The following is a 21,326-nucleotide window of genomic DNA, read 5'->3' as shown; positions in this document are numbered from 1 at the left end:
ACATATGGGGTACCAGTGTACTCAGGACAAATTGGACAACAACTTTTGGGGTCCAATTTCTCCTGTTACCCTTGTGAAAATAAAAAATTGGGGGCTAAAAGATCATGTTTGTGGAACAAAAATGATTTTTTATTTTCATGGCTCTACGTTATAAACTTCTGTGAAGCACTTGGGGGTTCAAAGTGCTCACGACACATCTAGATAAGTTCTTTAAGGGGTCTAGTTTCCAAAATGGGGTCACTTGTGGGGGTTTCCACTGTTTAGGCACATTAGGGGCTCTCCAAATGCGACATGGCGTCCTATCTCAATTCCAGCCAATTCTGCATTGAAAAAGTCAAACGGCACTCCTTCCTTTCTGAGCTCTGCCGTGTGCTCAAACAGTGGTTTAGCCCCACATACGGGGTGTCGGCGTATTTGGGAGAAATTGCACAAAAAATTTTGTGGTTCATTTTCTGTTTTTACACTTGTGAAAATAAAAAAAATGGTTCTGAAGTAAAATGTTTGTGAAAAAAAGTTAAATGTTTATTTTTTCCTTCCACATTCCATTCATTCATGTGAAACACCTGAAGGGTTAATAAACTTCTTGAATGTGGTTTTGAGTACATTGAGAGGTGCAGTTTTTAGAATGGTGTCACTTTTGGGTATTTTCTGTCATATTGACCCCCCAAACTCACTTCAAATGTGAGGTGGTCCCTAAAAAAAAATGGTGTTGTAAATTTTGTTGTAAAAATGAGAAATCACTGGTCAACTTTTAACCCTTATAACTTCCTAAAAAAAAATAACTATGTTTCCAAAATTGTGCAGATGTAAAAGTAGACATGTGGGAAATGTTATTTATTAACTATTTTGTGCAATATCACTCTCTGATTTAAGGGCATAAAAATTAAAAGTTTGAAAATTGCAAAATTTTCAAAATTTTTGCCAAATTTCGATTTTTTTAACATATAAGCGCAGTTCATATCTAAGAAATTTTACCACTATCCTGAAGTACAATATGTCATGAGAAAACAATGTCAGAATCAGCAGGATCTGTTGAAGCGTTCTAGAGTTATGGCCTCATAAAGTGACACTGGTCAGAATTGAAAAAATTGGCCTGGTCACGAAGGCAAAAACAGGCTCAGGCGCGAAAGGGTTAATGGTTTGCATGTTGAAGTGCATTCGGTATGGCAGAACATTCCTCTGACAACCATGACATACTAAAGCAAGTACTTGTATTTCTGCATGTAATACTCAGTGTCTCTGCTCAGGAAAGCAAAATATTTTGAAAACTTTACTCCATTTCTTATATCATTTGCATATCATTAATATGTCTATCAATTCTGTGTTTTCCATAATTACATGGCTTTTCTTTTTTGATGTTGCAATTTCATGGTTGAGAAATAAATATAGATTTATTTACACATTTTAATACTTGGAAAAAGAAAAACACGTGGTGCCAGTGAGCAGTAACTTTTGTTTTTGTCCACAGAGTAGTTTGGGATATTTTTTCCCTCACTGGGGAACATGCAGTTTTTTGTACCATTTTGGGGTTTACATGACTTTCTGATGACTCTTTAATCCACTTTTTGGAAGGTGATGTGACAAAAGAAGCGATTCTGCCATTTTAATCTTTATTCCCCCATCTGGACTTTCACTGTATAAAACAGGTTAATAAATATTGCTATATGTCTATTTTTTTTAGATTGCAATATTTATCTTTCAGGAAAATGGGAGTGAGTTAAACTTATAAAAAAAAAAATAATTTTTAGATTAGTGTCCTAAAAAAGATGGATTTTTGGTTCTTACCGTAAAATCTCTTTCTTGGAGCCTTCATTGGGGGACACAGAATACCATGGGTGTATGCTGCTGCTGCTAGGAGGCTGACACTATGCAAAAACAAGAAAATTAGCTCCTCCCCGGCAGTATACACCCACCGACAGGCACCAAGCACCTCAGTTGGTGAAAAAGCAGTAGGAGAAGCAACGAGAAAAACTCGAACCATATGTACCAACCCAACAAGGGACTCTAAGACCCAACACGGTACAACTTAAACAGGGAGGGTGCTGTGTCCCCCAATGAAGGCTCCAAGAAAGAAATTTTACGGTAAGAACCAAAAATCCATCTTTCTTTATCGCCTTATTGGGGGACACAGAATACCATGGGACGTCCCAAAGCAGTCCCAAGGGTGGGAACAGCAAAAAGGAACGAAAGTAACCGAAAGGCTCAGGTCGGCCGGTGAGCCACCGCCGCCTGCAGAACCTTCCTACCAACCACAGCATCAGACGAGGCCTGGGTATGAACCCTGTAGAACCTCGTGAAGGTGTGCAAAGATGACCAGGTTGCAGCCTTGCAAATTTGCATGGCCGAGGCCTGGTGACGAGCAGCCCACGAAGCCGCCACAGCCCGGGTGGAATGAGCTCTTACTCCCGGAGGGGGCCGCTTTTCCTGAAGACGATACGCTTCCAGAATGGTAGAACGAATCCAGCGAGCGATCGTGGATTTGGAAGCCGGAAGGCCCTTCTGGCGACCTTCAGAGATGATCAGCAAGGAATCGGACAGACGAAAGGAAGAAGTCCTGGCGAGATAGACATGCAGGGCTCTAACTACGTCCAGTTTGTGGAGAGACTTCTCAAGAGGATGAGATGGAGCCGGACAAAAAGAAGGACGGACGATATCCTCATTGATATGGAAAGCGGAAACCACCTTTGGAAGAAAAGAAGGAACGGGCCTGAGGACGGCTTTGTCCTGATGGAGAATGAGGTAAGGGGAACGACATGACAAGGCCGTCAATTCAGAAACTCTTCTGATGGATAAAATGGCGATCAAAAAGGTGACCTTCCAAGAGAGAAGGGACAAAGGAATGTCCTGGAGAGGCTCGAACGGCGCCTTCTGGAGAGCGCTAAGGACGAGGTTGAGATCCTACGGGTCTATTGGCGAATGATGAGGAGCCACGTGGGAAACCCCTTGCAGAAAGGTTTTGACCTGTGGTAGAGAAGCTAGCTCTCTTTGGAAGAGGATAGAGAGAGCGGAAACCTGGCCCTTGAGCGTACTGAGGGACAGACCCGCATCTAACCCAGACTGAAGAAACCCCAGGATAGATGGGATAGAAAAAGACATTGGGAAGACTCTTATCATCGCACCAACGGAAAAAAGCCTTCCAGTACCTATAGTAAATGCGGGAAGAGGCTGGTTTCCTGGCTCTGATCATAGTTTGAATAACCTGACTAGACAGACCTGATTCCTTCAGAATTGCGGTCTCAACGGCCATGCCGTCAAACTCAGAGACTAAGAATTCTCGTGGTAAAGGGGGCCTTGCGAGAGAAGGTCTGGACGCCTCCAGGGAATGTCCGCGAGCATGTTGACCAGTTCCGCGTACCAAGGCCGTCTTGGCCAATCTGGAGCGACTAGAATCACTGGTACGCCTTCCGATCTTATCTTTTTGACCACCCGAGGGATCAATGCCAGAGGCGGAAACAGATACGGAAGTTGAAACTGGGACCACGGAGTCACCAGTGCGTCGCATGCGACGGCTAGAGGGTCCCTGGACCTGGCTACGAACTGCGGCACCTTGTGGTTCATCCGAGATGCCATGAGATCGACATCCGGGGTGCCCCAACGGTCGCATATCTGAGAGAAAACCGCGGGGTGCAGGGACCATTCGCCGGACGCTAGGCCCTGGCGACTCAGAAAGTCGGCTGCCCAATTTTCCACCCCTGGAATATGGACGGCGGAGATTGTCGGAACGTAACGTTCTGCCCAGCGTAATATCTTGGCCACTTCTGACATTACTTGTTTGCTGCGCGTGCCCCCCTGATGGTTTATGTACGCCACGGCCGTGGCGTTGTCCGACTGAATACGGACCGGCTTGCCGGAGAGGAGGGGCTGCCAATGAAGAAGGGCCAGGAAAATTGCTCTGATCTCCAAAAGATTGATTGGGAGGAGAGACTCCTGTGGCTTCCAGCGGCCTTGGGCCGCTTTCTGATGGAACACGGCTCCCCATCCTAGAAGGCTCGCATCGGTGGTGATGACTTGCCACTGAGGCGGAAGGAAGGACCTCCCTTGGAGAACTGACGCTGGCCGTAGCCACCAAGTGAGAGACTGCCTCACTCTGAGAGGAAGCCGAATAGGACGGTCCAAGGACATTGTGGTCTTGTCCCAGGCTGAAAGCAGAGACAGCTGGAGGGGGCGAAGATGAAAATGGGCAAAGGGTACTGCTTCCATGGAGGCCACCATCTTCCCCAGGATCTTCATGCAGAACCGAATGGGAATGGGAGCAGGCCTCTTGAGAGTTCTGATGCCCTTGGACAGAGTTGTAAATTTTTCCTTTGGAAGAAAAACACGGGCTAGCTCCGTGTCGAATTCCATACCCAGAAAGGTCAGACGCTGGGTGGGGATCAGAATGGACTTCTCCTTGTTGACCAGCCAACCTAGGCGGCTGAGAGTGTCCAGGGTTATCTGAAGGCTCCGGAGACAGTCCTGGCGAGACGAACCCTTGATCAAAAGATCGTCCAGATAAGGGATGATGAGGATCCCTCTGGAGCGAAGGATGGTCATGACGGTCGCCATCACCTTCGTGAAAACACGGGGCGCTGAAGCCAGGCCGAAAGGAAGAGCTGTGAACTGAAAGTGGTCTCCCCGAAACGCAAATCGAAGATACTTCTGATGTTGCACACAAATTGGAATGTGCAGATAGGCATCCCGAATGTCCACCGAGCAGAGAAATTCCCCGGGCTCCATGGAAGCAATCACCGACCGAAGAGACTCCATCCTGAAATGAAGAATCTTCACGTGGCGATTGAGCAATTTGAGGTCCAGAATAGGACGAAGAGAGCCGTCTTTCTTTGGGACTACAAAGAGATTGGAGTAGAACCCGGAAAACCGTTCGTCTGAGGGAACGTGAACAATGACTCCGGCGGAAAGAAGGGAGGAAATGGCCTGCAGAAAACCCAGAATCTGGGCCCGCTGTCGCGGAGGCCGAGACCGGAAAAACCGTCTGTTCGGGAGTGAAGCAAATTCGATCTTGTATCCGGATGCAACGAGTTCTCTGACCCAAGCGTCGTCGACAACGGACAGCCAAGCATCCGCGAAAAAGGAAAGTCTGCCTCCCACCCTGGAAGAAATTCCAGGTGGGGGTGACCCGTCACTTAGACGAAAATCTGCCGGAATTGGCTCCTGCAGATCTGGAATATTGTCCTCTAGATCTCCAGCGAGGAGCGGGTTTGTAGGAAGGTTTCCTCTGATCCCGCTCCCTGGTGGCAGGCAATCTGACAGGTACTGCTGCTTGTGACGCTGCGGTGAGTGAGGAGATCCCCATAGACTCCCTGACTAGAGCAGGGAAAGAGTAGGAAGCAAGCGGCTGAGCGCGCGGCAGGCAGAAAAGGGCGGGAGATTCAAATCTGTGGACTGAAAAGACAAGGTCCCTTCTTCTCCCATGTCACTGGAACTTATGCGGGGCCGGAGGGAACGTACAGGCACTTACCTGACGTCCCTGAAGAGGATGAACACAGGGGCCCACGGGAAAACGGCAGGCCGCTGGGAGGGGAAGGAGTCCTCTGTACCCGCATCCTGTAGAAGACGGCTTTCTTGGAACACCTACGATCGCCGTCTTCCTCTCAGCCCTGTCCCGAGAAACATGGATTTTTGTGAGTACTCACCGTAAAATCCTTTTCTCCGAGACGCTCATTGGGGGACACAGAGACTGTGGGTGTGTGCTTCTGCCGTCTGGAGGCTGACACTAAGTATACAAAAAAAGAGTTAGCTCCTCCTCCGCCGCATACACCCTCGCCCCCAGACCGGGCATAACTCAGTTTAGTGCATAAGCAGTAGGAGAACGCGCCTTAAATTCAGGCAAGAAATTATACGTCTGGAAAAGGGACCACCCTGATCCTTACATAAGGATTTGATAACTCAAAATAAGCAAAAGCCAACTGGCTAGTAGGGTGGGTGCTGTGTCCCCCAATGAGCGCCTCGGAGAAAAGGATTTTACGGTGAGTACTCACAAAAATCCATGTTTCTCCTTCGACTCATTGGGGGACACAGAGACTGTGGGACGTTCTAAAGCAGTCCCTGGGCGGGATCTTAGCTCACCCAATCCATGCTATTTTGCGCCCCTGATTAGAGGTGCGCAACTGCTGCCTGGAGAATCTTTCTTCCCAGGCTTGCATCCGAGGATGCCTGGGTATGTACGTTATAATGTTTGACAAACGTATGCAAGCTGGACCAGGTAGCTGCTTTGCACACCTGTTCCGCTGAAGCTTGGTGTCGCAGTGCCCATGAGGCACCCACTGCTCGAGCCGAGTGTGCCTTGATCCCTGCCGGAACCGGCGTGCCACTAATTTCATAAGATTCTTGGATCGTCAGGCGAACCCATCTGGCCAAAGTCGCTTTGGACGCAGCGAGCCCCTTCCGCCGCCCTTCTGGGATCACGAATAGAGAGTCTGTCCGGCGGAAAGGAGCTGTCCTTGTCACATACCTCCTAAGAGCTCTTACCAGATCCAAGGTGTGCAATGCCTTTTCTACCCTGTGCACCGGTGCCGGGCAAAACGAGGGTAAGACAATGTCTTCGTTGATATGGAATGCAGAGACAACCTTCGGCAAGAAGGGAGGAGCTGGCCTTAAAACTACCTTATCCTTATAAAAGGTCAGGAACGGCGGTTTACAAGATAAAGCCGCCAATTCCGAAACCCGCCTAATAGACGTAATAGCTACCAGAAAAACGACCTTCCTGGACAGGTAAGGTAAGGAAACCTCTTGTAACGGTTCGAAAGGAGCCTCCTGAAGGGCCCTGAGCACCAAGTTCAGGTCCCATGATTCCGTCGGCGCCTTATAGGGGGGTACTAAATGTGCGACCCCCTGCATAAACGTCCTAACCTGCCAGACCGAAGCGACCTTTCGTTGGAAAAGCACCGACAGAGCCGAGATCTGCGTTCTGAGCGAACTCGGAGCCAATCCTGCGTCCAGCCCTGCCTGCAGAAAAGCCAGTACGTTGGGGATCGAAAAAAACAGAGGAGCCACTCCGCGATCCCTACACCAACGGAAAAAAACTTCCCAAGTCCGATGATATACTCTCGCCGAAGAAGGCTTTCGGGCACTCACCATCGTGGCTACCACATCGCGCCTGAATCCTGCCTGTGTTAACAGCCAAGATTCAATGGCCACGCCGTCAAACACAGGGCCCCTAAGTTCGGATGGTAGATCGGCCCCTGGGACAGCAAGTCCGGCCGATCTGGGAGACGCCAGGGTACGTCCACCACTAGCTGAACCAGATCTGCATACCAGGCCCGCCGAGGCCAGTCTGGGGCCAGCAGAATTGCTGGAACCTTCTCTCTCCTTAACTTCCTGATGACTCTTGGAAGCAGAGGTAGCGGGGGGAACAAGTACGGGAGACGAAACTGGCTCCACGGAAGCACCAGAGCGTCTGCTGCGATTGCCTGCGGGTCGAGGGATCGAGCGACGAACCTTTGTACTTTGGCGTTCTCTCTGGATGCCATAAGGTCCACGTCCGGTGTCCCCCACCGTTGGCAGATCTGTTGAAAAACCTCGGGGTGCAGGGACCATTCCCCTGCCGCGACCCTCTGTCGGCTGAGAAAATCTGCCGCCCAGTTTTCGACTCCCGGAATGTGCACCGCTGAAATTACCACGCGGTTCTTCTCTGCCCAACGCAGTACCAGCCCGACCTCGCGCATGGCTGCCTGGCTGCGCGTGCCCCCTTGATGATTGACATATGCTACTGCTGTAGCATTGTCCGACTGAATGCGCACCGGCCGGTGTCTCAGGAAACACTGGAAATGTTGTAGGGCCAATCGTATTGCCCGTATCTCCAGAATGTTGATCGGGAGAATTATCTCCTGAATGGACCACCGCCCCTGAGCTGTGTGACTCTGGAAAACTGCTCCCCAACCATGCAGGCTTGCATCGGTCGACACCACCAACCACTGCTCCGGGGGAAAAGGTTTCCCCTGGACCAGGGACGAGTCGCGAGTCCACCACCGGAGTGAATGTCGGACCAGCGGAGACAACTTGCACCAGAAGGTTCCGTACTCCTTGCTTGATTTTTCGCGCCTTGTCCTGAGGGAGGATCACCAGCCCCCGGGAGGTGTCGAAAATCATGCCTAGGAACACGATTCTTTGGGCTGGAACCAAGGACGACTTGCTCCGATTGATCAACCAGCCTAGACGGGCCAGGGTATCCAGCGTGATACTGACATTCTCCTGGCACGCCTGAAACGACGGCCTCTTTACCAACAGGTCGTCCAGGTAAGGTAGTACCGTTATGCCCCGAGCATGCAGGATGGCCATAACCACCGCCATTATCTTCGTAAAGACTCTGGGAGCAGTGGCCAGACCGAAGGGCAGAGCAACAAATTGAAAATGTCGCCCTCCGATCGCAAAACGCAGGAACCTCTGGTGTGGAGGAAAAATCGGAATGTGCAGATATGCATCCTGCACATCGATCGAGGCCAGGAACTCCCCTGGATCCATGGCTGCAATGACCGAACGGAGGGATTCCATCCGGAACCGCCTGACTCTGATGAATTTGTTCAGGATTTTTAGATCTAGTACTGGCCTTACTGTCCCGTCTTTTTTGGGGACCGAAAACAGGTTGGAGTAAAAACCTTGTGCCTCTTCGCTTTTCGGCACTGGGACAATGACCCCGTTGCGCCGTAGCGTCATTATGGCCTGTAACAAACCCTCTGCCTGCGATACTGTTCCGGAAAACCGGGAATGAAAGAATCGCCGTGGCGGGAGTCCGACAAACTATCTTGTACCCGGACGATATCAGTTCTGCCACCCAAGCGTCGCGTGCCACTGCGACCCAAACGTGGCTGAACCTTAGTAGGCTTCCGCCCACCCTGTCGTCCGTAGGTACGAAGTGCCTCGAGTCATTTTGCTGGAGGCTTTTGGGATCTGGCCCCCCTCGTTCTGGGCAAACGGCCTCGGCCTCTGCCCAGCGGATTGGCTCTGTAAGAGATTTGCCTTTCCCTAATCTGACCATCATTTGCGGAGGTGGATGCTCTGGCCGAAGTCCCCCTCCAGGGGTTATGAAAGGGCCGAAAACGCCTCTGTGTCTGCCTGAATGCTGGCCAAGTCCTCTGCTGCGGGAGGAAACTACTCCTCCCCCCCGTGGCTTCTGAGATAAGCTTATCAAGCTTCTCACCGAACAACCGATTGCCCTGAAAAGGCAATGAGGTCAAGGATTTTTTGGAGATAGAATCCGCTTTCCACAATCTCAGCCATAATGCTCGCCTAACGGCGATCGCATTTGCTGCTGCCACAGCAGAACACTCGGCCGCGTCCAGAGAGGCGCTGACGAGAAAATCACTTGCCCCTGATATCTGATTTGTAACCTCCAAGACCTCCGCAGGCAGATCTCTGTCTTGGAGGGCATTATGCAGAGCGTCCGCCCATGAAACCATGGCCTTAGCCACCCAAGTAGCCGCAAAGGAGGGGGCCAGGGCCGACCCCGCTGCCTCATACACTGAGCGGGCAAGCCCCTCTATAAGGCGATCAGTTGGGTCCTTGATAGAAGAACCGCTGGGTATCGACAATAGCGATCTTGACGCCAAACGTGATACCGGTGGGTCCACTACTGGCGACTCCACCCATCCTTTATGGAGTTCAGGAGGAAACGGATACTTTGCTTGCAGCGCTTTTTGCATTGCAAAACGCTTATCCGGGTGTTCCCTATGTTTCTGGACTAGCTCCTCGAACTCCGGATGCGTGGCAAACCTTCTATGCGGTCGCCTGGTCTTCTTGAAGGAGACCTTGTGACCTGAGGCCGTGGACACATCGTCCTCGATCTCTAATGTCTGGTTGACTGCCTCAATGAGGCTGTCCAGCGAGTCTTGGTATCCCAGGCTTTCTGGATTCCAGGACTCCTCTCCCTACTCCTCGCCCTCATCCTGCTCGCTTCCCGAGCTCGGCGACGGGGAACGAGATGCCCTAATACCCGCCGCCGAAGCCCCAGAGGGTCCGGCCGACGGGGAACGAGCTCTTTTGCTATGAGCTTGTCTGGTGCTGGAGCGGCCTCTAACGGTCGGAGGGTCCTGAGACGTGGACGAGCTGTCTTCCGCTGGCAGACCACCATCCTTGTCCCTGCCCGGGCCTCGAAGAGACTCAATTGCCCTTGTAAGGGACATCATAGAGTGTGATAAAGACACCGCCCATTCTGGGGGGTCCTGACTTCTGGGCTCTGCAACAATGGGGGGCTCCTGGGCTCGCTCCGACTCGCAGGCTTCACAAAATTTATCCGGCTGCGCCTTAGGCAGCCTGACCCCACAGGAAACGCAAACAGCATATAGGAAAGAATGAGCTTTCCCCTTGCCAGACATATTGCAGGGTAGGGTAGGAGGATAACCCCTTCCTTGACCACTAGTGCGGCACTCGAAACGGGGTTGCACTCACCCACCGGTAATGTCCACCTTGCGTCTCTTCCACGGGGCGTGCGGCGTTACTCGCCGGGGCACTTGCGGCGCACTCCGGGAGATAGGCGGCGGCTTCCGGCCGCACTTCGCGAGGAAATGAGGAGGGGGACGGAGCTCCCCGGTAACTGTGCGCGCCCGCCGCTCTCCGCCCCCGGAAGTTAGTGGGCGGGACTTCCGGCTACCCCCGGAAGTCGGCGGGTGGGCGCGCGGAACTCCGGATCTCCCCATACAGCGGGGACCGCGGCCGCCGACGGGGCTTCTGGCCGCACTACCCGTGCGGCGTTCGAGGGAGGAGGGCGGGAGCTCCCCGGTAACTGAGCGCGCCCGCCGCTCTCCGCCCCGGAAGTTAGTGGGCGGGGCTTCCGGCTACCCCCGGAAGTCGGCCGACGGGGCTCTGGCCACACTCCACGCCCATCAACAAGAGAGGTGAGCCGGGCCTCCCCCCTGTGACTTCTGCGCCGTGGGCTTGTGGTGCTCTCAACCCCATCCCTGGGCCGGGAGGGGGAGGCTACTGCACCAGTCTTCGACGCTTCGCTCCCTTGGCTCACCTGCGCCTCCAGAACCACCCCTGGTCTCCTACCTAGGGGTGGTAGGGGCATTAATGCATTCCCACGTTGCAGGAGAGTAACAACGTGGAGGATCACTCACACGTGCTCGCCCGCTGGGGTTCATGGGGAACCGAATCCTCTTATCAGGATGCGTTGCCACCTCTTTAGAAAAATAACAAAGAAAAATGGTTGTCTGGGGAAAAGTCCCAGATGTGTCCCTCGGTGCGGGAGAGAAAACACGTGGAGGGCTACTCACACGTGGTCGCCCGTTGATGATTTGGGGAGATCGGACCCTCTCTATAGGATCCGTCGCCCCTATCTTATCTTCATAGAAAGAGACCAAAAAAAAAAAAAAATCTAGTCTGGAGCTCCAGACTGCGTGTGCCTCCATCAGACACTAAGCAAAAACTGAGTTACGCCCGGTCTGGGGGCGAGGGTGTATGCGGCGGAGGAGGAGCTAACTCTTTTTTGTATACTTAGTGTCAGCCTCCAGACGGCAGAAGCACACACCCACAGTCTCTGTGTCCCCCAATGAGTCGAAGGAGAAAGGGGTGAGGAGGGGGATTCGGCAAGGACCAGCCACCTGTCCGCAACCCTTATCACCAGAAGGTGATAGGGAAAAGTCCTGCCTGCGGTACTGAGAGTTGCGATGTGGGTGACACCACACTGCTCGCTCAGCCGCATGATATAGGAAATCAGGGTGATAACTATACCCTGTTTCCCGATGGAAAGAAACCTAAAAGACAAAAGAGGGAAAAATTAACAAGTTCAAACTAAACCTGAAAGGAAAATTGGATTAAAACTGCGGATCTGGGGAGATCCCGGTCCGCCTCCTACAGACACTAAGCACAAACTGAGGTGCTTGGTGCCTGTCGGTGGGTGTATACTGCCGGGGAGGAGCTAATTTTCTTGTTTTTGCATAGTGTCAGCCTCCTAGCAGCAGCATACACCCATGGTATTCTGTGTCCCCCAATAAGGCGATAAAGAAAATGAAATCTTCATTAGGTCCCTGGCTGCAACAACCACCCTTCAGAACCCTACTATCATGTCGCTTGGGGCCAATGAGCAGTGGAGGGGGCCCCTTACCCCAAAACAGCAGCTCAGGATCTCCTAATTTCCTTCTCTAATCAAACGTTCCTAATCTCCTAAAATGCTGCTACAGAGGCATCTAAGAGGTTATAGGTAATCTGTCTGCAGGTTTTTTCTATGTAATATGAAAACTGTATGATGTAAGGGCAGAGAGCCTGATTCCAGGAACATATCTCGTACTGGATTGTTTAGTGAAGTTTTGATCCCCGTTTTCTCTGCTGAAGATGTAGCAGTGATCAGAACGTTCAGCCCTGTGTAACCTCATCCACATCACTTATTGTCAGCTTTCTGTTTACACTGTGAATTGTCAGCAAGCTGCCAATCAGTGATGGTGGTGGGGTTCCAAAATTAGCTTGACTGGTCTGCACATGAGCTTTAGGGTACCGTTACACCTAGCGATGCACCAGCGATCCCGACTAGCGATATGACGCGGTCAGGATCGCTGGTGCATCGCTAGGTGGTCGCTAGTGAGCTGCCACTCAGGCAGATCTCACCAGCGACATCGCTGGGGACGGGGATCGCTACTTACCTGTCAGACGCGGCGATCCTGCGTCCTCCCGCCCGGCTCCACGCGTCGCTCGTCGTCACAGCAGGAAGCGCCGCAGGAAGTGACCAACGAGGAATGGTCCAGCAGCTTCTCGCGCGATCAGTGATTACCAGCGGGGGAGCCGGTCGGAGGTAAGTATCAGACACAGCGATATTGCTAGCAATATCACTGCAACGTCACAAAATTGGTGACTTTACAGCGATATTGCTAGCGATATCGCAGTGTGTAACGGGGGCTTTAGTCAGGCATTGATAGTCTCCTGCTGATAAAACACTGATTGTATTCAAACTGTAACACAGCCTAGTAAGTGAAACATCCCAAGAATCTCTCTTGCCCTATATTATGCAGCTTTCAGATTACATAGAAAACATCTGCTGACAGAATCCCTCTAAAAAGTTTGTGACTAGAGCAAATTTCAATATCAGCACTCGATCTTGGATGACAGCTGTAAAATGCAGCAGGCACTTGTGCTGTATGGAACAGGTTCAACACCATGTGCACTCATTGGCAGAAATATAACTCAATGTTAGACTTTCATTATGGCTTAATGTAGTAGTAAAATTGTACAGATTCATTTTTATACAGGTTATTTGAGAGCGTAGTAGTATAAGAATATGTATACTTACTAATGTAAACAAATCATATATTTGCATTAGTTCTTCCACTTTGTACTGTTCTAGCACCACAAAGTTTTCCAGGTCTAAACTAGTTTTTCGTGCGCAGTCATGGCAATGAACAATGTATGTCTTCCGAGAATTGCTTTCATTCGTTACAAAAAGCAGATTGAAGACTTCCACCTAGAATGGCAAAAAAAGAAATAGAATGACAGAAAACATTACCATCCACTAAACCAAAGTTACAATATGATATAATAAATAGCAACAAAAGCAACCCAATGAAAAGAAGCCATATCTGAATATTTACTAACCTCACAGAGGCTGCAGTAATGAGCAGGCTCCTCTTTTGATCTTCCATGCCACATAATCTCTTTTCCCACAGCAATAAGAGCTTCTCTTAGTGCCTGGCATTGCTTCAGAGTCCTCAGTAGGCAATATCTGTAAGGATAAGGAAAAAAATAAACATTTAGATACCTAATGAGAGCACAGAATCATTTTTTGCAAGGATTTTTTTTTTTACATAGTACAGCCTTATTTAGGTTTCTTTTGTGTTGCGGTTTATATGCTGCAGATTTAATGTAGAAATTTGAAACTAAAAAATGATTTCCATAACAAATTTCTGCCAAACAAACATAACTTGATCAGTCACAAAAAAATTCTGTAATAAATCTATCGCATGTAAAACAATTCAGGATTTCCTTTACTTCACACTGAAATGGGAGCAAAAACAAAACCCAAAGAGAAAAAAACAAAAACAAGAACAAAATGAGCATATACCCTGTAATAAGTAAATAGTAACAGTACTTGTAAATAACATAGGGGTACTTACTAGCAACAATATTGATCAAAAAAGTGTAAAAGCAATCCCAATGCAACAAGGCATACTCAATCAGGATGGTCAAATCCTGTCTTTAGTATTGAAACCTCACCTCATGTCAGTCAACCTCAATGTAGATAAGGGCAGAGAAGGACCCAAGTCCGACTGCTCAGACACCACAGAAAGCTATATACATGAAATGCTTAGCTCAAAAAGGGGGCCATGCCCCTGTTTGTACAAACAAGAACTATAGCAAAACCAAAGAAATGAGCTGGAGCATAAGTTGGTATCTGTAAATAAATGAAAAAATATACGGCACTCAAAACATCAGATGCTTAGTAAAGTAAACTTTACTGAGCATCTGATGTTTTGAGTGCTGGATATTTTTCATTTATTTGTACAAGGGATTGGTAACCCTCATCCAAGCACCACACAATTTAAGGAGTGACGTGTCACATTTTTGATAAGTTGGTATCTGTGCAATGTGAAACAGCATGGTCACATTGTGGCCATTTCACAGACAAAACCCCAAAAAGAAAAATATTAAAAAAAAAACCCCAAAAAGATAAAAAAACAAAAAGAAAATATGTATATACCCTGTAGTAAGTAAATAGTACTTGTAAATGATAGCGTAAAAGCCACCGTACCGCAACAAGGTGTACCCTATTGGGATGGTCCTATCCTGTCTCTAGTATTAAAACCTCAACTTGTGTTTTAATACTAGGAACAGGATAGGACCGTCCCAATAGGGTACACCGCAGTGGGGTAGCCTTTGTTCTTTTATCATCAAAACAGTGTTAACCAAGTACAAAGTATACAAGAACAACTTACTTTATCATCTCAAAGAGCTTTGGATCTGATACTTTGATGTTCCTTGCCATGTTCCAGGAGAGATGAACCATTGGTACTATTGATTTCACACACTGTAGTTTGTTCCATTCGTACCGCTCCACAGCAAGTTTATACTGGTAAGCTGAAAATGAAGTCAAAAGAAGAAAAAATACTTTAGAATGTATATGCACTTGAAAATGTATTCTTGTAATGTTCTATATATCCCATTGGTAAATGGCATAAATGCCCTGCCCGTATACCTGTTAGAGGCCCAACATTCCATGCAATGTTGTTACACCAACCAATGGCCTGAACCCAATGGACTGTGCCAGCGTTTATCCAAACCAAGTCCCCAGGTCTTTGAATGAACCGGTATACTGGAACATTTGCTTCATGTAAATCTTCAAGATTTGGCCACCATGATCCAAGTAGGAAATTTATATTATTTCTGCAAAGAGGAGACAAATGTATATTTCTTCATGATACAATGACTGCATTGAAAGCTCAATATAATTTGGGATCTGTGGGAAGAGCAAGAATTGAAAGACAAAAGGTCATAGTAGATCACATCTATAAAGCTGTACTGTATTGGACCGATTGCTATACCATGTTCTTCTGCTTATCAGCCTGATGAAGGGACATAAGCAGTCCCGAAAGCTTGCTTTGTAACAACATTCACTATTATTTGTTAGCCATTAAAAGGTATCATACCCACAAGATTCCTATTTTGTTTCTCTCACTGAGAGCACTTTATATATATTTTTTTTTCTACTGGCTAACAAGGTACCAAACCACTTTTTTCGTTCTTCTGCTTACGGTAACAAATGTAATGATCTTGAAATTTCTATTTCAGACAAATCCTTCATTTATGTATGAACAGAATTTCAACTATTTAGTGCTCATTCATCACTGGCAATAGAAAGATCCTTTCAATCCAATAAGACAAACGATCCTGAATATGAAGCCTCATTAATTAACCTCCTCCCGACCTGTGACACAGCGTATGCATCATGAAAGTCGGTGCCAATCCAACCCATGACGCATATGCCGTGTCATGACTTCAAAGCCCCCCTGCGGGTCCGGGGTCACTGAAAGGTCACTGGACCCGCAGATACGGGGGGGCATTGTACTTCACCCGTGGGGGTGGCTTATCCCCCCCCCCCCCCCGTGGCTACGATTGCTCTGATTGGCTGTTAAAAGTGAAACAGCCAATCAGGGCGACTGTAATATTTCACCAATGAAAGTTGGTGAAATATTACAATCCAGCCATGGCCGATGCTGCAATAGCATCGGTCATGGCTGGAGACCCAGATACGACCCCCCCCCACGACTCACGGCCACCGCCATCATCTGCTCTCCTCCCCCTTCCGATCCCCCCCGGTACCTCCGATGTCCCGCTTTGGCTCCCGCCGTTCTGTTCCATGGGCGCCGCCATTTTGGAAAACGGCGGGTGCATGCACAGTGCGCCCGCCTGAATCTGCAACGCTGCAGATTCATTCATTTTGATCACTATGATAGTCTTTCACAGTGATCAAAATAAAAAAAATTGCGACTAAACCCCCCCTTTATCACCCCCAAAGCCAGGCACAAGTAATAAAATAAAGAAAATATTTTTATTTTTAAATTAGGGTTGGAATTAGGCTTAGGGTTGGAATTAGGCTTAGGGGTGGGTTGGGATTACGGTTAGGCTTGTGGTTAGGGTTAGAGTTGGGATTAGGGGTGTGTTGGGGTTAGGGTTGGAGTTAGAATTGAGGGGTTTCCACTGTTTAGGCACATCACGGGGTCTCCAAACGCGACATAGCGCCACCATTTATTCCAGCCAATTTTGCGTTCAAAAAGTCAAACAGCGCTCCCTCCATTCTGAGCCCCGACGTGTGCCCAAACAGTGGTTTACCCCCACATACGGGGTATCAGCATGCTCAGTAAAAATTGCACAAGTTTGAGGGCCTAATTTCTCCTGTTGCCCTTGGTAAAATAAAAAATTGGGGGCTAAAAAAATTATTTTTGTGGGAAAAAAATGATTTTTTATTTTCACGGCTCTGCGTTATAAACTTCTGTGAAGTACCTGGGAGTTCAAAGTGCTCACCACACATCTAGATAAGCTCCTTGGGGGGGGGGGGGTCTAGTTTCCAAAATGGGGTCACTTGTGGGGAGTTTCTACTGTTTAGGCACATCAGGGGTTCTGCAAACGTACATGACGCCTGCAGACCATTCCATCAAAGTCGGCATTTCAAAACGTCACTACTTCCCTTCCGAGCCCCGACGTGTGCCCAAACAGTGGTCCCCCCCCCACATATGGGTTACCAGTGTACTCAGGACAAACTGGACAATAACTTTTGGGGTCCAATTTCCCATGTTACCATTGTGAAAATAAAAAATAGCGGGCTAAAAAAACAGGATTTTTGGGTTGCTTACCGTAAAATCTGTTTCTCGGAGCCTTCATTGGGGGACACAGAGACCTTGGGTGTATGCTGCTGCCACTAGGAGGCTGACACTATGCACAAAAAAAGTTAGCTCCTCCTCCGCAGTGTACACCCCACCGACCGGCAGAGAATTCCTCAGTTAGTGAGAAAGCAGTAGGAGAAGTAACAGAATAGGTTGACAACATAAACAACTCAACTGTAACCATTCAACCAAAGTAAGAACAGGAGCTGTAAAACATGGGAGGGTGCTGTGTCCCCCAATGAAGGCTCCGAGAAACAGATTTTACGGTAAGCAACCCAAAAATCCTGTTTTCTCGTTCGCCTTATTGGGGGACACAGAGACCTTGGGACGTCCCAAAGCAGTCCCTGGGGTGGGAAACAAACTTCCATCAGGCCAGCGGACTCACCACCGCTGCCTGCAGAATCCGTCTACCTAGGCTGGCGTCCGCCGAAGCGTAGGTGTGGACTCTGTAGAATTTCACAAACGTGTGAACCGATGACCATGTTGCAGCTTTGCAAAGCTGCAGTGCGGAAGCTCTGTGGCGCACCGCCCAGGAGGCACCCACTGCTCGAGTAGAGTGGGCCCTGATACTCGGAGGGGCTCCGCGACGCTTAACACGGTAGGCTTCCAGGATAGCCGATCTGATCCAGCGAGCAATGGTGGCTTTTGACGCCGGGTGACCTTTCCGCGCTCCATCAGGGATAATGAAAAGAGACTCTGTCTTTCGCAGGGAAGTCGTCCTAGACAGATAGACTCTTACCGCCCTAACCAGGTCCAGCTTGTTCAAGGACCGCTCTCGGGGATGAGTTGGATTCGGACAAAGGGACGGTAGCACGATATCCTCGTTGAGGTGAAACGAGGACACCACCTTCGGAAGAAACGAGGGTGGAGGCCGCAGAACTACCTTATCCTGGTGGAGAACCAGAAAGGGAGAGCGGCACGAAACAGCTGCCAATTCCGACACGCGCCGGACGGTGGTGATGGCCACCAGAAAGGCTACCTTCCAAGAAAGGAGAGAAAGGGAAATATCCCTGAGGGGTTCAAAGGGCGGACCTTGCAGAACCTCAAGAACCAGATTAAGATCCCATGGATCCACGGGCGCCCGGTACGGCGGGACCGTGTGAGCCACGCCCTGAAGAAAGGTCTTAACCTGAGGACGGGAAGCCAACGTTTTCTGAAACAGAATGGACAGCGCCGAAACTTGACCCTTCAGGGAACTGAGGGCAAGCCCCGCATCCAATCCTGCCTGAAGAAACGCTAGGACTGAAGGGAGCGAAAAGGACATGGGCGCGACGTCATTGGTCTCACACCAAGTGAAATAGGCCTTCCAAGTACGGTAGTAAATCTTGGAAGATGATGGCTTTCTGGCTCGGATCATGGTCTGAATTACGTGGTCGGAAAATCCTGCTCGTTTCAGAACCTCGGTCTCAACAGCCACGCCGTTAAATTGAGCGGCCGAGAATTGGGGTGGCAAATCGGACCCTGAGACAGCAGATCTGTTCTGTCTGGAAGCTTCCAGGGGGCGTCCGCGAGAAGGTTGACAGTGTCCGCGAACCAAGACCTTCTGGGCCAATTCGGGGCGATGAGAATGACCGGAAGTCCTTCTGCCTTGATCTTCTTCAACAGCTTGGGAAGAAGAGGCAGAGGAGGGAACAGGTAGGGAAGTTCGAACTGGGACCAAGGAACGGCCAGGGCGTCGGCGCCCACTGCCAGAGGGTCCCGAGACCTGGACACGAATTGTGGGACTTTCCTGTTGAGGCGAGACGCCATGAGGTCTACATCCGGGGTTCCCCACCGAAGGCAGAGCAGATGAAACACTTCCGGATGTAGGGACCATTCTCCCGCCGCGAGACCCTGGCGGCTGAGAAAATCGGCGGCCCAGTTGTCTACGCCGGGAATGTGAACCGCGGAAATTGTCGTAACGGAAATCTCCGCCCAACGAAGAATCTTGGACACCTCCGCCAGGGCTGAAACACTCCGTGTTCCCCCTTGGCGGTTGACATATGCCACCGCTGTGGCGTTGTCTGTCTGAATCCGTACCGGCAGTCCCTTGAGGAGCCTTTCCCAGTGGACCAGAGCAAGATGGATCGCTCGAATCTCCAGAACGTTGATTGGTAGCGCTGATTCCCGATCCGACCATCGACCCTGAACAGTGTGGTTGCGGAACACAGCACCCCAACCGAGGAGACTGGCATCTGTGGTTACTATCTGCCAGTGAATGGGAAGGAAGGATCGACCCGATAGAATGAGAGGTGACGACAACCACCAGTTGAGAGACCGCTTGATCCGGTAAGAAAGATGGACAGGGCGATCCAGGGACCGAGGCGACCTGTTCCACTTCGACAGAATGGCCTGCTGGAGAGGCCTGGCGTGAAATTGGGCAAAGGGAACTGCCTCTATCGCCGCGACCATCTTTCCCAGGACCCTCATGGCTGTACGGAGGGATGGGAATCGCGAGGTCTGCAGCGATCGTACTTCCTGCTGCAGAGAGAGAGAATCTTTTCTTGTGGGAGAAAGACCCTTGACCGACGAGTGTCGAACAGAAGACCTAGAAAGACCAGGCGTTGGGTAGGAACCAGACAGGACTTTTTCCTGTTGACGATCCACCCGAAATTGGAAAGAGTGTCCAGGACGATTGACAAACTTTGGTGAGCCAGTTGGAATGAGGGAGCCTTGATCAGAATATCGTCTAGGTACGGGAAAAGAACGAGGCCTCTGACTCTCAACAAAGCCATCAACGCAGCCATGATCTTCGTGAAGACTCTGGGAGCGGTGGCAAGTCCGAAGGGCAGTGCGACAAACTGGTAGTGGTGCTGTCGAATCGCAAAGCGCAGGAACTTTTGATGTCCGGAGAAAATTGGAACATGTACATAGGCATCTTGGATGTCTATTGAGCACATGAACTCCTGCTCCTCCATGGAGGCGATGACCGAGCGAAGCGACTCCATGCGGAAGTGGCGAAGGCGGACCCTCTTGTTGAGCAGCTTGAGATCCAAGATGGGTCGAACTGCGCCGTCTTTTTTCGGCACTACAAACAGGTTCGAGTAGAACCCCGTGAAGCGCTCCGATTCGGGAACGGGCACAATCACCCCGGAACTGAGGAGAGCAGCGATAGCTGTAGAGAACCCCGGGATCAAGGCTGGATCCTTTGGAGGCCGGGATTCGAAGAAACGATCCCGTGGGAGAGAGACGAACTCTATCTTGTATCCTGAGGATACGACCTCCCTGACCCAGGCGTCCTCCACGGCGGCCAGCCAAACGTCCCTGAAGGAAAGAAGTCGACCTCCCAATTGGAAAGGCCCCTCGCGTGCCCGATGATAGTCATGCTGAAGTAGACCGTCCAGATCTAGATCTGAACGGTCTGCCCTGGGAGGAGTGGGGTCGCCTGGAAGGAGTGGGTCTGAAGGAAACTTTCTTTCTCTCCTGGCGAGCCTGCGGTCTCTGTTGGCTGGAGGAGTTGTCCGCCGTATTGAAACGGCGGAAAGTCCGAAAGGGTCGAAACTGACGCCTTAGTGGGGGTCTGCGAGGCTTGGACTGAGGGAGGAGTGAACTCGTGCCTCCGGTGGCGTCCTTAATAATCTGGTCCAATTGGGACCCAAAGAGACGCACCCCCTGAAAGGGCAGGTTAGTGAGGGACTTTTTTGAAGACAAGTCCGCTTGCCATGCCTTTAGCCAAATTGTACGTCGAATTGCAATAACGTTGCTTGACGCCTGAACTGCACAGGATGCAGCATCCAAGGAAGCGGAGAGAAGATAGTCCCCAGCATGGGAGATCTGATTGGCGAGATTGGCCAAATACTCCGGTTGCGCCTTATCTAAGATGCCCTGCCGAAGGTCGTCTGCCCACGTGGTTATAGTCTTTGCTGTCCAGGATGAAGCAAAGATTGGACACACCGCCGTTGAAGCCGCTTCAAAGGCAGACTTCGCCAGGGATTCTACAATCCTGTCATTAGAATCCTTTAGGGACGCCACGCCTGAAAGCGGGAGAACTGTGTTATTGGATAGCCTGGACACGGGCGGATCGACCGAGGGAGAGGCCGACCAGTTGTC

The 21,326-nt window shown here is 50.1% G+C and overlaps 1 protein-coding gene across 3 annotated transcripts in view; it reads right to left on the bottom strand.

The window, feature by feature from the left end:
* Nucleotides 1-21,326, bottom strand: part of LOC141076154 (lysine-specific demethylase 6A) — a 99,697-nt gene that overhangs the window by 6,054 nt on the left and 72,317 nt on the right. For all 3 annotated transcript variants that reach the window (XM_073563489.1, XM_073563491.1, XM_073563490.1), the window contains 4 exons: nucleotides 15,113-15,300; nucleotides 14,853-14,994; nucleotides 13,516-13,642; nucleotides 13,214-13,384 (listed from right to left, as the gene is read on the bottom strand). In XM_073563489.1, coding sequence (XP_073419590.1) covers nucleotides 13,214-13,384; nucleotides 13,516-13,642; nucleotides 14,853-14,994; nucleotides 15,113-15,300 — 628 coding nt within the window. The remainder of the gene's footprint in view (nucleotides 1-13,213; nucleotides 13,385-13,515; nucleotides 13,643-14,852; nucleotides 14,995-15,112; nucleotides 15,301-21,326) is intronic.

The sequence above is a fragment of the Dendrobates tinctorius genome, unplaced genomic scaffold (genome assembly GCF_039654945.1).
Source record: "Dendrobates tinctorius isolate UK_male_01 unplaced genomic scaffold, ASM3965494v1 ptg000391l, whole genome shotgun sequence".
Classification (NCBI taxonomy): domain Eukaryota; kingdom Metazoa; phylum Chordata; class Amphibia; order Anura; family Dendrobatidae; genus Dendrobates; species Dendrobates tinctorius.
This window is presented reverse-complemented; position numbering and strand designations above follow the sequence as displayed.